The sequence below is a fragment of the Kogia breviceps genome, chromosome 1 (genome assembly GCF_026419965.1).
Source record: "Kogia breviceps isolate mKogBre1 chromosome 1, mKogBre1 haplotype 1, whole genome shotgun sequence".
Lineage (NCBI taxonomy): Eukaryota > Metazoa > Chordata > Mammalia > Artiodactyla > Physeteridae > Kogia > Kogia breviceps.
The window spans coordinates 48,098,031-48,111,538 of NC_081310.1; the positions used below are offsets into that span (position 1 = coordinate 48,098,031).

General features: G+C 38.6%; 1 protein-coding gene across 4 annotated transcripts in view; it reads right to left on the reverse strand.

Moving 5' to 3' along the window:
• RABGAP1L (RAB GTPase activating protein 1 like) overlaps positions 1-13,508 on the reverse strand; it is a 742,996-nt gene that overhangs the window by 137,870 nt on the left and 591,618 nt on the right. Inside the window, exon 1 of one of the 4 annotated variants that reach the window (XM_059046253.2) lies at positions 5,827-6,561. The exons of the other annotated variants lie outside the window; for them this stretch is intronic. Within the exon in view, the coding sequence (XP_058902236.1) occupies positions 5,827-5,994 (168 nt within the window). The 5' untranslated portion in view covers positions 5,995-6,561. Of the gene's footprint in view, positions 1-5,826; positions 6,562-13,508 lie in introns of those variants that run through there. 4 annotated transcript variants of the gene reach the window in all.

Below are 13,508 nucleotides of genomic sequence, written 5' to 3' on the forward strand. Positions count from 1 at the left end.
AGAGGGCCTCTTCAACTAAAATATCAACTGCTGAATTACTGAGAAAGCATCCACCTACCAGTTATGCCAGACATACTACATCCTTTTTCACCTGTAATACTGGTTCTGATGATTATATCTTTGGCAATTGTTGGGAAAGTTCAACACAGGCTGCTTACAGAGTTTGTAGCGAAACAGGATTAGTAGCTTTCTTCATTACTCAAAAACCTTCTAAGGGCACCTCTTCTATTGTCAGTGCAACTAACCTCTAGTTACCTGCAAACAGATGCCCCAAAATGGTGGGGAGCAGTCTATTGCCTGCAGGCAGCAGCATGGTTACCTAATTTTCTAATACTGCCCAAGGCCTAATTTCAAGTCCAGCCTCTGAGTTCATACAAAAGCAAAAAGATTAGGATTAAAGATGAGAAGTCAAATATCCTGTGACATCTGCCCTCTGGTCAGGCAGGGATGGCCAGGCACACAGAGATGCTGTTTGGAGGAGGATGTAGTCTCAGGGGAGGTACAGCAAGGAGCTCCCTACCCAGGTGTCGCTGAAGCCCAACTCAGGTATAAGTGTCTGGAAACCAGAATTCAGAGTGCCCGGTGACTGCCCTTTCCAAGACACCGCTGGTGTTAGTGAAGCTCCAGATTGCGTGACTGGCCCAACTCAAGCCCTTGAAGAGAGGAGCTCTGATAATCATGAGGCATGTGTAGAAAATGCATCTTACTTAATCTTCTAACTTTAGCCTCTAGGAAGTACCTGTCAATTAGAGGTCCTCAAGCAAGGTTGCAAAGGATGGAATAGTCATTTTAATTCCAACTCTGGCTAACTCATAGTACTGCATAATTCTCCACTGTTAGCCTACTTTAAAAGTGGGACTATCTTCAACCTCGAGTATCTGAGAATGAAAAAAGTTAAGGCATATGAGTATATTTTGTGAACCCCAAAACAAATGTAAGGGACAACATTTTGGAAAATTGTCTCTGTTGCTCAAATATGCTCAGATACTGAAATTTTCGTATAACATTTTGTTATATTACTTATAGTCCTTTTTTCCTAACCTTACAGATACATCTCATATATATTTAAAAAAATTTGAGTCACTTTGTACATATTATTTTGTTAAATATATACACCTCATAAATGTCAAGCATTGATGTAATAATATTAGTCCAAAATATAGGTAGTGGTGCTTTCTATGAAACTAAAACATGGCTTCAATCACACATATACTAATTATTAATGAGCTGACTACAGAGATATTAACTTAATTAATGGTTATAATTGAGTTTATAATTGCATGAATGCTAACCCTCTACTCGAACAAAGAAGAGAAGTTTAACACATGATCTTGTGATAAGACCCAAGCTTTAAAAATACACCCCTAAAAGGCAGACAAACATTTCAAAAACCAAACCAAGTACCCGAAAGAGGTTGGGCTGGCTTCTGGATAACATAATCCATCTGTACTCACTACACAGAACCCCATCAGGCTAGAAGAATTGATTTAAATCGGAAAGGCTGTTCTTCAACTGGGAAATTCTTAGAGTTTTTTTTTTTTTTTCTTAGAGTTTTTCTATGTTACCTTCAGAACAATAGTGAAGGAATAGTAAAATAATGAAAATGCAATTACTTTCCTAACATTATTTGCTAAGTAATATCAGCCAGAAGATAACATAGACAAGAAGTAGGGAATTTGAATAAGCAAAGGCATGTTTTCTTCCCTTGTACAATAAAGGAAAGAACTCTACCAGCTTTTAAGTAAGAACTAATAAACGATAACTTTTGAAAATCAGTGGCTCTACTAATACTCATCTTTTGCTCTCCAAACTTTCTGTCAAATCCTTTTAAGTAATGATAGGAAACATGTTTACCAATTACACCTTCAAAGGTAACATTACTTCTTCCTCATTTCTATGAATAGAGCTATATAAAAAGATTACCTGGATAATTAAAAAACATTTAAACAAGTCCTACTTCTGTTTCCTTTCAAATAGGTAGAAATAAATATCCAGAGGGAAAGGTAAGTAGGATGTTAATGTAAGAATCCTTCCCACTCACCCCAGTAAAATGAATTAAGCACATTGCCAGGCACACAACAGACACCAACATATATCTGGTTCCATGAATTTATAGAGGATCTATTTCAAGCACACTCACTATTAATAAGTCAAAAATTTATAAGATGCGAATTAGAAAGGGGATGTAGGACTTATTTTGATATAAAAATTGACTTTTATATTTGGAGGGCATCAGAAGTATACATGGCAACTTTTATACTTGAGTCTTTAACTTCTTTTAAGAGTTATCATCTCTCTTCAGTGAGTAATCCTTGCAGCAGTCAACAACAGAGGTAAAAATGGGAGAGAAACTTTCTCCTCTGCTCCTTTATTCCCTCCTTAAAAATTAATGCTTTAAGGAAGTCCACAAATTAAAAAAAAAAAAACAAACAAAAAGCTAGGATGCAGTTTGACAGCATAAGAAATATGATCAAAATTAAACTTTAAATGGTTACTGGAGGACAGCTGGAGCATTTGGCTATAGATATATGTCAATCCTCTTCAGCCTGAGAGTCCTTTGGATTCACCGTGCACGGTGCCCAGAGTATCAGATTGAGACTACAGCCAACACTGATATCAACATACAATGATCTGATAATAACTTCCCATGTCATATAAAAGCAATAAGAAAAAATCTAGGAGGATAGGGAAGATTTTGAACCTGAGTAAACGTTTTTTCTCTTTCTCCAAACTTCACACACTTACAGAGGAATATGAACTCTGGCTATGTGCCCCTGCTAATACCATTTGGAGTGTGTTTTTCCCACTGAAAAATTCAGTGCAAGAGTATCACATTTTAAAGTGTTTTTTTTTTTTTTTAAACAGGGAGGGTAGGTGGAAATGAACAGTTCTAACATTTGACTGTTAGCTCCAGATGCTTCTATTCGAAACCTCTCATTTTCTTGGATGACAAATCTTTCTTTAAGGGCCTCCGATAAGCAGCAAAATCTAGGTTTGATTATTTTAGGGGATTATTTGAAAAAAAAAATCTGGGCATGTTTCTCTTTCTCACCTTCACTATATTCACCACAAATGGCTTTTCTTCCTTTAGTTATTGTGTCTAACATGATTTCCATTCCATTGAGAAATGTTTCTGGAGGTCTGAGAATCATTTGGAAGCACAGGGTTTAGAAGAGGACATTACTTAGCTGGTATCTAGGATACGTATATCCCTTGCTTTGGTATTTTAATTTCACCAAAGAAATGTGTGTTTGGTGAGTCTGCCCACAGAATTTATGCCTTGTGGTAATATCTAAAATGGAGTACTTGTACTTGATTTATTAAAGGGAAATTATTCTTTACTAGGTGTACCTTTGAAGGACAATAAGGAAAAATTCCAAATGTGCTTGGTGTTCTCATAGCTTGATGGTCTCTCTGTGAATCAGGGAAAAATAAATAAGGCTCAAAGTCCAAATCTACAACACTGTCTTGGTAAATCTTCATTTTATTTGATCAGTTTCATTAAGAAAATTAACTTGTCTTATGTGAAGAAAACTACTGGCATCTTGAAAGTAAAATAAGGGATTTGTATGTGTTTAACCCCCCCTACACATTCATATTTAAAACATGATTAAAAACCTAAACTTCAGTGCTTGCCCTCTTGACTGGTAATGGAAAGACTGCAACATTGCATGTGGCAGAATTCCTTTTAGGTTACCCTGTGCAGATTAGTCACGGATCCCACATCATTAGCCAGTCCAATAACACAAGGCTGAACAACTGTACTTCCCTCTGGTACACATGCTAAACTTTGAGCAGCAACTCATTGGATAGCTGATCCCAATTCATAGCCATACTGCTAATTAAAGGGCATGTGATTTCTCAGAATGTAGAGTACCCTAGTTCTATCAACAATCTTTTAAGTACAACACTGTATAACAAAGTCAGAGATTTCCAAATGGCCCTATACACAACGCAGCACACACTTTTCACATATAATGCAAATGGCACTATTACCTGCAGTGTTAGAGCCCAAAACAACCTGAGGGCTCTACCACCACCTCAGGTACCTAACTGAGCAACCAAGCCGACTTTGTACAGTTGCAACATATAGATATCTATGACCTCCCACAGATCTGAAGCTTGTGAAGTTTATGGGTTCTGTTGTTGACAATCGTTTTACGCTAGAGTCATTCCGATTTTGATGCAGATTTTAATATGAGTGATATTCTTAGTTATCAATTTTATGTTTTCCTTCAAAACACTGAAAATGTAAATGCCAAAGATAGGCAGTGCCGGATCACTGTAAAGTTATCAGTGGAAGCCCGTGAGACACAAAGTTAAGCAGTCTTTAAGAATATGGAAGTGCCCAAAAACTGATTCCTCAAAGAGAGGCAGAGAATTGGTTGAAATATATTTTAGCACTTCTTAGTGTCAAAGCTCCTGAAAATAAAAGATTTTTATTTCACTGTTAAAAAACAAAAACAAAAACAAAAAACTCCTTTCTAATAGAATCATGAATCTTCAGTTTTCTCCTTTATTAAGAAACAAATGTGATGATTCAGGGGAACAAAATTCAAGTGAGCACTCATGACCTCACCTAGACATTAAAACATATATATTGAGCTCTTCTTTCTTAAATGACAAAGGAACCATATTTCTCAAAATATACCACCCCCTTCTCTATAATTGTATGCTGGTCACTGCATCTAACTTCGCCTTGCAATGATAAACAGACTTTCTTCTGGGTGAGAAATCCCTTATGTGCACGGCTACCTAACATGTCTGTTATGATGATACAGGAGAGATTATATTTACATGCAAATAGATACATGAGACTTAATTAATAATTGTAAACATAAGCATAAACAGAGATGAACTATACTAGAGGGAGATATATCTGAGAGAAAAGAGCTAAATTCAGTCAATATTGTACTTCTGAAAAAGACTCAAATATGAGAGAACCAAATGAGGGGACAGTCTAGAATGGTATTAAACTCCATTGTATAAAATAAACAAAGCAAAATTATTCTTGCCCAATTACCAAATAATGGTATAGGACTACCACAGACCAATCACATTATAGGACAGTTGCTAGGTATAGTTCTCAAATCACTAAAAAGAAACACTGCACCAGTGATTGTGGGTATTTAATTTTAACCCTTGGTAGGAAGTGCAGATTGTGGGTATTTAATTTTAACCCTTGGTAGGAAGTGCAGAAGGGTGATTTTTCTCTCGTTCAGGAAATCACAAAACAAGCAAGGCAGACTTCCCAGACTCAGCACAGACCCAACAGCTTTAAGCTGTTTCATAGATACACAGTTCGAACATTCCAGGAGAGGAATCTGCAATTTCCTAACCAATGATTTTTAAGGGGCAAAATTCCCTATTAACACAACCAAATTGGCCATCAAATGGAGAGGTTAGAAAGCAAACCAGGCATAGTCTAGATAAGTCACAATAATGTCTGGTGTAAAATTTAACCCCTTGAAGACAGAAATAACAGAATGCATCCATCAAGCACTTGGTTATTGCTGAGCCTAGCCAGCCATAAGACCTTTTTTTTTTTTTTTTTTTTTTTTTTTTTTTTTTTTTTCCTGCCACAGAGATAATGCCACTAACGTGAGCTTGGAGAGGAGAGCCATATCTCCTCTAGCCAATTAAGGAGTGGCACGGACCACACTCGGACAGAGCCCCATGCCTGTGGCCACTCAGCACTTCCTTCTCGGTAGAGTGGGGAGAAGGGGAAGGAGACAGGAGACCGCAAGCCTCTTCCAGGAATACAGGGAATTCTCACAGAGGGTGGCAGATTCTTTACAAATGAAGTTCAATGAAAAACAGTCTCACCGCCAGAAGCCGAGGCACAAACAGACGATGCCCCATCCCCAGAAGTTCCAGCACTCGACACGCATACTCATTCACCAGCTTGTTCCTCTCGTCGTGCATGTCCTGGGACTTTTTGACAGGAGCTGTGAGCTTAGCAGCTGGGGCTGGGCAGGGCACCCCTTCTTCCATGAGCAGTAAGTAGTTATCCAGAATGAGAAAGCTGGATCTCTTATCCACAATTTTGAGAACTGCGGTGGGAGGGGAGCCAGGCTTAGGTCTCCCCAGGAGCACGTACAAGCAAGTCTGTGGTGGGAACTGCCAGCTAACGTCTCCACAAGAAAAACATTTTGGCTAAATTATCTACTGTGCAAGAGCCCCAAAGTAGACTGGAAATGAAATCAAATGCTGATCTAAATTAAAAAAAAACAGCAAAAGCAAGCGAATGCAAGAAAATGGCCAAGAGTGATGCAGGAGAGTTCACATACATGTGTAAAAATGGGCAAGCTGCTTAGAAGGGTCTAGCATGTGAGTGTGTGTGTGTGTGTGCGCTGTGTGTATGTGAGAGAGTGAGTGTGTGTGTGTGTGTGTGTGTGTGTGTGTGTGTGTGTGTGAGCAAAGAGCAGGAGCCAGGAAGCCAGGGCAGTTGTGAAGCTTCAAGGAGAAAAGGATGAGCTCATTGCAATCCTTGATTCGTGACAAGCAGCTCTGCTGCTGCTGCCTCTCGCTGTGAATCAGTAATGAAGGGGTAGGGAAAGAAGGGGAGGGAAGAGAAGGAGGTAGGTGAATGAGCATGCAGAGTTTGTCTCAGGGGAGAATGCTGTAATAGGAAGCCAATGGCGAGCCGTTGGACAGATGCGCTTCCCCTCCCAGTCCACCTTCAATCAGTGTTAGGCTGACAGCTTATGCTGTTGAATCTTAAACCCACAGACAGATGAACTAGCTTCTCCTAACATGTGATGCTCACAGAAAAATCAGACAGCCTGCCAGCTAAAAGGCTGACCTTTATTCACTCTTGCTTTCTAATAATGGTAACAGATACAAGTCTGATTTTTTACTGCATATTTAAAGTGGGATGCTCCAATCCTTGTTAGATTACTGAAATCTCTAACAGAACAGAGGCTTAGGGGAAAATGATAGAGTATGGACAGAAGAGCAAGGACCGAACATCCAAGAAACGACATGCCCTCAAGTTGAAGTGTTTATGCAGTAATGACTTTTTGCAATGCTAGGATATGCAGAAGTATTTCAGCATTCTGGGAAGGCTAGCTGCAATTAAAATAAAGATTATCTTTATTGTATTTTTATTTTTTATTGCGGTATAGTTGATGTACAGTATTATGTAAGTTTCAGGTGTACAACATAGCAAAAAGGAAGACTTTTATAAATACACAATATGATAAAGCATAAAAACCTACAACATAATAATAAGAGTATACCTTTAAGGAACTATTAAAGTTGAGATTCTCAAAGCAAAAATAACTTTCCTAACCTAAAGACTTTGATAAACACTCAGTTAATAGTTCAAAACATTGTTCTGATGCATTCTGGTCTAATCCTTCCCTTGTAATAGTATAACTTACAGTTATTCACGGTTTAAAATTTTACAATCTTACTATTAAAGTTTTATATTAATTTCCTTGATGTGAGTCATCAGTTTTAGCCAAATCAAGGCAGAAAGACAAGATCCCCTTTAAGGGTAGTTTCTTAACTTTATCCTAACAATTAACTACTATATATTCAGAATTTTGGAGCTACGTTCTGTAGTTGGTCTCATATGAATACCAGACCAGTTTCTCCATGCAAGCTGTAGCATGGTGCAAAGACTAATGGGGCTAAGAGAGCTGGAGAAAGTTCCTTCTGAGTCTTAGTTTCCTATTTTGCTAAATAAGTTACGGATCTCTGCAAGTAAGAAAATAGAAACATACTTATCAGCATACCTCTGTGATCTTGGTTACAGAAATACATTAATTACAGAATTGGGGATAAAGGGAAATATTGCCTTCCTTAAGAGAATACTGTTTGGTTTATTTTTCCAAAACCTCAGGTAAACAAAACATTTTTTGGTTAAACATTTGAAGTATTAATTAACAAAATATCTTAAATAAGATATTTATATTTTGCTGTCAGGCCTTCTATTTCTTCCAAATATGATTTCTTAAAATCCTATACAAAGTAAAGATTTTAATGTAAAATGATAAAAGCCATTAGAATATGATATGTATATATATATATATATATATATATATATATATATATATAAATTTCAGATCCCTAAGACTTTGGAGGAAATGTCTTATGGGCTACCCAGGGTGGGAGTTGGTTTAGTCAGAAGGGGGAAGAGGTTCTGGGTCTCTCATTACTCGAGCCCCCTGCCCTCCCCCCATCAGCAACAACAGCTTCATTTTCATCTTATTTACATAGTGAAGTTCTTCATGAGATTTTGTTTGAAAAGACTGCTACTGCTGTGTAAGTGTGAAAAGCACTGCCACAGAAGCTTTACATTGAAGAGCAAGGGGACATTTTGACTTGCAAAAGAAGAAAAAATTCAGTGACTCCTTAGCTTATAGGATTTTTTATGATTGATTTTTTTTAAAAGATAGGGCAGATGTTTCCATCCATCTGACTTGGTCTCAAAGACCACTGGCAGAAGCTTTTTTTTTTTTTTTTTTTACTTATATAAACCAGAAACAAAAAATTTATTGCCCAAAAGGAATTAAATTAAAAAATTAATCAAAAGACTTTGGAACTGTATGGTTTGGCTCTGATGATCACAAAAGAAGTTAAAACTATATGCACTAAATATTAAATGTAATAATTAAAATATGATAGTTTAATGAGCAAACCAAGTTACACTTAAAAGATTTAGGTACATTTAACAAAATGCTGTGTACAAGGCACTACAAACAAGCGGTCACATGTTTCAGTTTTCCCAATCTCTCCATCATCCTTCCCCTCAAATACATATTATCCTTGAGGAGGTAAAGGGTACAGGCTCAGCTTCAGGCTCTGAGTGGGCCCTGCTGGGATCGAAGAAGTCATTTTTGGCAGCAGGGTCCAGGGCACACCTGCCCCAATGAGGCTGAGGAACTGTCACCAGGGGCCTACAGAAGGCACTGGGGATTACAGGAGTGGAGAGCCTGAGGAAGAACAGAAAGAAATGGGGGCAGGTCCAGCTAGCTGCTCCTACCAGCCCCTGGACCAAGACCCCGAACCAGAAGGGGCAGAGCTGGCACCAGTGTGGGGTACAGAAGATGGAGCTGCTGATGTCCAGGGTTGGAACTAAGGCTCTAGGGCTTCATTCCCCGGACAGGCCAGCAGAGAGTGAGGGTGAAGATGAGGAGGGAGCTACAGCACTGAGCAGCCACAACTCTATAGCTATGGACCCAGAACATGCAGAGTTGGTGAAAAGAGCAAAGGAGGTGATATCAAATGCCCAGTGGGAAGATGTGGTACAGAAGGCCCTCCGAGCCTGGCAGGTGTCCCCTGCCTGCCAATGACCACTCTGAGAGTTGCCACATCTCCCTGCCTTCCAGGGCTGAACATATCCCAGGTTGTAATATTCATCCCCATGCTCCCATATCCCCCTTTCCACATCAAGGTAAACCAGACTTCTTCTCAGAGACTTATTAATTCAGTTCTATACACATGGGGACATCAGCCCAAGCCCAACCCACCTTAGCATGTATCACTCTATGGAGAATAAAAGCACCATACATACATAGCCCCCTTCCAAAAAAAAAGAAAAAAGAAAGAAAGCATCATCCTTGCCTTCAAAATTTCCATAATTTTCCAACCCTGGTCCTGTTTTCAGGTTGTCCCTTGAGAATAGGCTGTTGATCAATATCGGGTAAAATAACTCTTCTAGAATATCACTTGGCAAAAAGAAAGAATATATTCTAGCGATTTTTGAAGCCCTATGAGAGTGAGTAATCTCAGTGAGCATTTCCCCTTATGCCTCCCCAACTCCCCAAGTAATTTATTTATTGCTGATCAGATTCAGCAATAAATACAATGTACTTATAACTCAAAGATAAATTTTTGGGGCTTCCCTGGTGGCGCAGTGGTTGAGAATCTGCCTGCTAATGCAGGGGACACGGGTTTGAGCCCTGGTCTGGGAGGATCCCACATGCCGCGGAGCAACTGGGCCGTGAGCCACAATTACTGACCCTGCGCGTCTGGAGCCTGTGTTCCGCAACAAGAGAGGCCGCGATAGTGAGAGGCCCGTGCACCATGATGAAGAGTGGCCCCCACTTGCCAAAACTAGAGAAAGCCCTCGCACAGAAATGAAGACCCAACACAGCAAAACTAAATTATTTTTTTTTAAAAAAGATAAATTTTTGAGTTATAAAGTAGTCCAAAAATGAAACTAATGATAGAAAAGAAACTCTTCTGAATTAACCAGTTAATAATACATGATTTCTCATATTTCCTTACATTATCATAAAGGAGATTTTTAAAAAAATCTCTATAAAGGAAGTCCAACAGCAAATTGAAGATAATATGGGAAATTTGGATGAATGATCCAATGAGGCGGAGTGAGAGAAAGGTAAAGAGGGCCAGGCAGTGGTCCCAAAGCCATGGTCTAAAGAACAGCAGCCTCATTCTGGAGTGCTAGAAGCAGGTGAATGGTGGTACAGTCCTAATTAGAGCCCTGAGCTTGAGTGCTCTACCTGAGCCACTCCACTCACTGATTGTGGACATGTGCAGGACATAAATAGATTTCCATTGTAAAATGAAAAAAATACTTGACTTAATTTATGGAACTGTAATTAAGAAGTCAGTGCACAGTAACACACGAAGTAGTTACTTCAAGGGTTACAAGGGTGAAAAAAGAAAACACTTTCCAATCTGTAGGAGCTTAAAATCCGGGAGGCATTCAAACACAAAGATAAAGCAGGATGTGGACACTGTAAAAGGAGGAACACACTGTGTGTTATGATCTAATCATGTCTTTGCTGTCCACAGTGGATACAGACAAAAGTGGGTTTAGACTAATGAGACTGTCCTGGACCCAAATGTAAGAGTAATGAGAATTAAACATATCTCTAAGAGCAAAGCAGGACATGGTTTATTACATCATCTTTTAGTCACATTTACTGGTCGAAAGACATAGGTAAGTTACTACTCTCTGGGACTCTGTAAAAAGGCAGTATCACCTACCTAGTCAAGTTGCTCTGAAAATTTAATAAGTTAACGTATGTAAAGGAATATTTCATAGTGCCTAGCACAGGCTCGGTACCAGATAACCAGTAATTTCCTTCATTCTTTCTAGGAAGTCAGGAAAAGAGGAGAGCAAGTGTAAAAGCATTTTGTTCATCTGGGTTAGGGTTTAGAAAGACAAAAGACTCTGGATGTATTAACATTAGAAAAAGAGTTAGCCAATATATATGATGGAATATTACTCAGCCATAAAAAGAAACGAAATTGAGTTTTTGTAGTGAGGTGGATGGACCTAGAGTCTGTCATACAGAGTGAAATAAGTCAGAAAGAGAAAAACAAACACCATATGCTAACACATATATACGGAATCTTAAAAAAAATGGTTCTGAAGAACCTAGGGGCAGGACAGGAATAAAGACGCAGACTTAGAGAATGGACTTGAGGACACAGGGAGGGGGAAGGGTAAGCTGGGATGAAGTGAGAGAATGGCATGGACATATATACACTTCCAAATGTAAAATAGATAGCTAGTGGGAAGCAGCTGCATAGCACAGGGAGATCAGCTTGGTGCTTTGTGACCACCTAGAGGGGTGGGATAGGGAAGGTGGGAGGGAGATGCAAGAGGGAAGAGATATGGGGATGTATGTATATGTATAGCTGATTCACTTTGTTATACAGCAGAAACTAACACACCATTGTAAAGCAATTAGACTCCAATAAAGATGTTAAAAAAAAAAAGAAAAAGAGCCAAACACTGATAAAAGACACTCCTGTAAGACCAACTGCCTCTTCAGTTCACCTTTAAGATTTAGACAGCTAATAATAATAAGTAGCAAAAGATCTATGCTCTTCTGAACTAGGAGAGGTAAAGCAGCAAAAACTCAATTCTCTACCTTTTTCTTTTTTGTCTTCTAGACTACTTTTTAAAAGATGAGTCCTCAATAATTTGGCAAGTTCCTAAGATCCAACAAACAGGTTAAATAAAGGTGACAGTGAGTAGTCGGTATTTTGGTACTGTAGAATCCCAGGCAACTCACACTCTGCCATTCAAGTCTTGGTTCTTCTCAGCACTGTGCTATATGCTTCTGGAGGTAGAAAGGTACATCAGATCCTTCTTCTAACTTTATGCATTATTCAAGCTACTTGAAGAAAAGGCTAAAATGAAATGTCAATGAGACTGAGCATACAAGTTATATCACAGGGAAATGAGTCTCATCATCTTATAGTTGGAACTCAGCATATTGAGGAATTAGAGTTCAAAATAAGAAAGTACATAATTAACTGACACCGTGGTAGGTACTTCAGGTAACCAGACTGTTGGAACTCAAAAAGAAAAAAAGATTCCTATAAAATATTATAGACTTACTAATTTTTTAGGAATGTTCTGACCTCTTGTGACACTTCAAGCATAACTATTTTAAAGGAGTTTTTTGTTTTGTTTCTGTTTTTCAATAGAAGAGAGAACTTTCCCCCACCAAAAGCAATTTAATAACATTCTGAATAGTCATGGTAGTACCACTATTACCTTATTACCTACTCTTATGATCAGATTTAAGAACAATGCCTTTATTAATGCAAGAACTTCTTCTACAGTCCCTTTGAGAGTTAGTCATTTTGCCTCTGCTTCCTTATCTTCATTGACAATTAGCTGAAAAGGCTGCCTATTTTTATTACTGGACATTTATATTTGTTTAAAAAGGACTACTTATGGTAAGCTAGAAATCTGAAGCTTCCAGTCACTCAGTTGAGGCATATATTTTATAACAACACAGAATGGGTCGACTTTTTTCCAAGTAATATTAGTTAAAATATCTGGACACAGTTTCCCTTTCTTGAAGCTAATTATCCCTGCTGCTAACTAGGCCTTCTATAAGCTTGTTTCTGTACCATTCTAGACTGTCCTACTTCCTGCCCCAAGGAGACACTATTTTTGGACAGTGTCTCTCAATAAAGTATCAATATTACCATCACTGACATACTCGATACTCTAGATATGATAACAGAATCATGAAATAATGCAACGTTGTTAGACCCTAGAAACATCAAAGTCTAACATGTTCATCCTATTGATGAAAAGAGTGAGGCAGCAGATACGTGACTTGCTCACAATCATAAAACTTGTCTGAGGTAGAGCCAGGAAACCAAGATCCCAGAGCCCCGCTACACAGCAGAGAACCTAGCATTTCCAGCTCTGTAACTTGCTCTCTTTCAATTAATGTAGCCCATTAAAAAAAACTATCTCATTAGGAAGACTGTGCTCCACCATTTTACTCCACATGGAACTGGTCCAGAGCCTGTGCCTGCCATCTGGTATGAAAGAACCTAAGATCCTTAGATCTGAGTTGAGAGGAGGCTTCCAAAAGCCTGCCTTGAGAATAGTCACTTCTAAACACACACCTGTGATAATAAAGCACATCTGCCTTCGTAATTTTTAACTGCGAAGCACTCTCTCTTTTTTAAAAAAATTAATTTATTAATTTATTAATTTTTGGCTGAGTTGGGTCTTTGTTGCTGCGCGTGGGTTTTTCTCTAGTTGCTGCGAG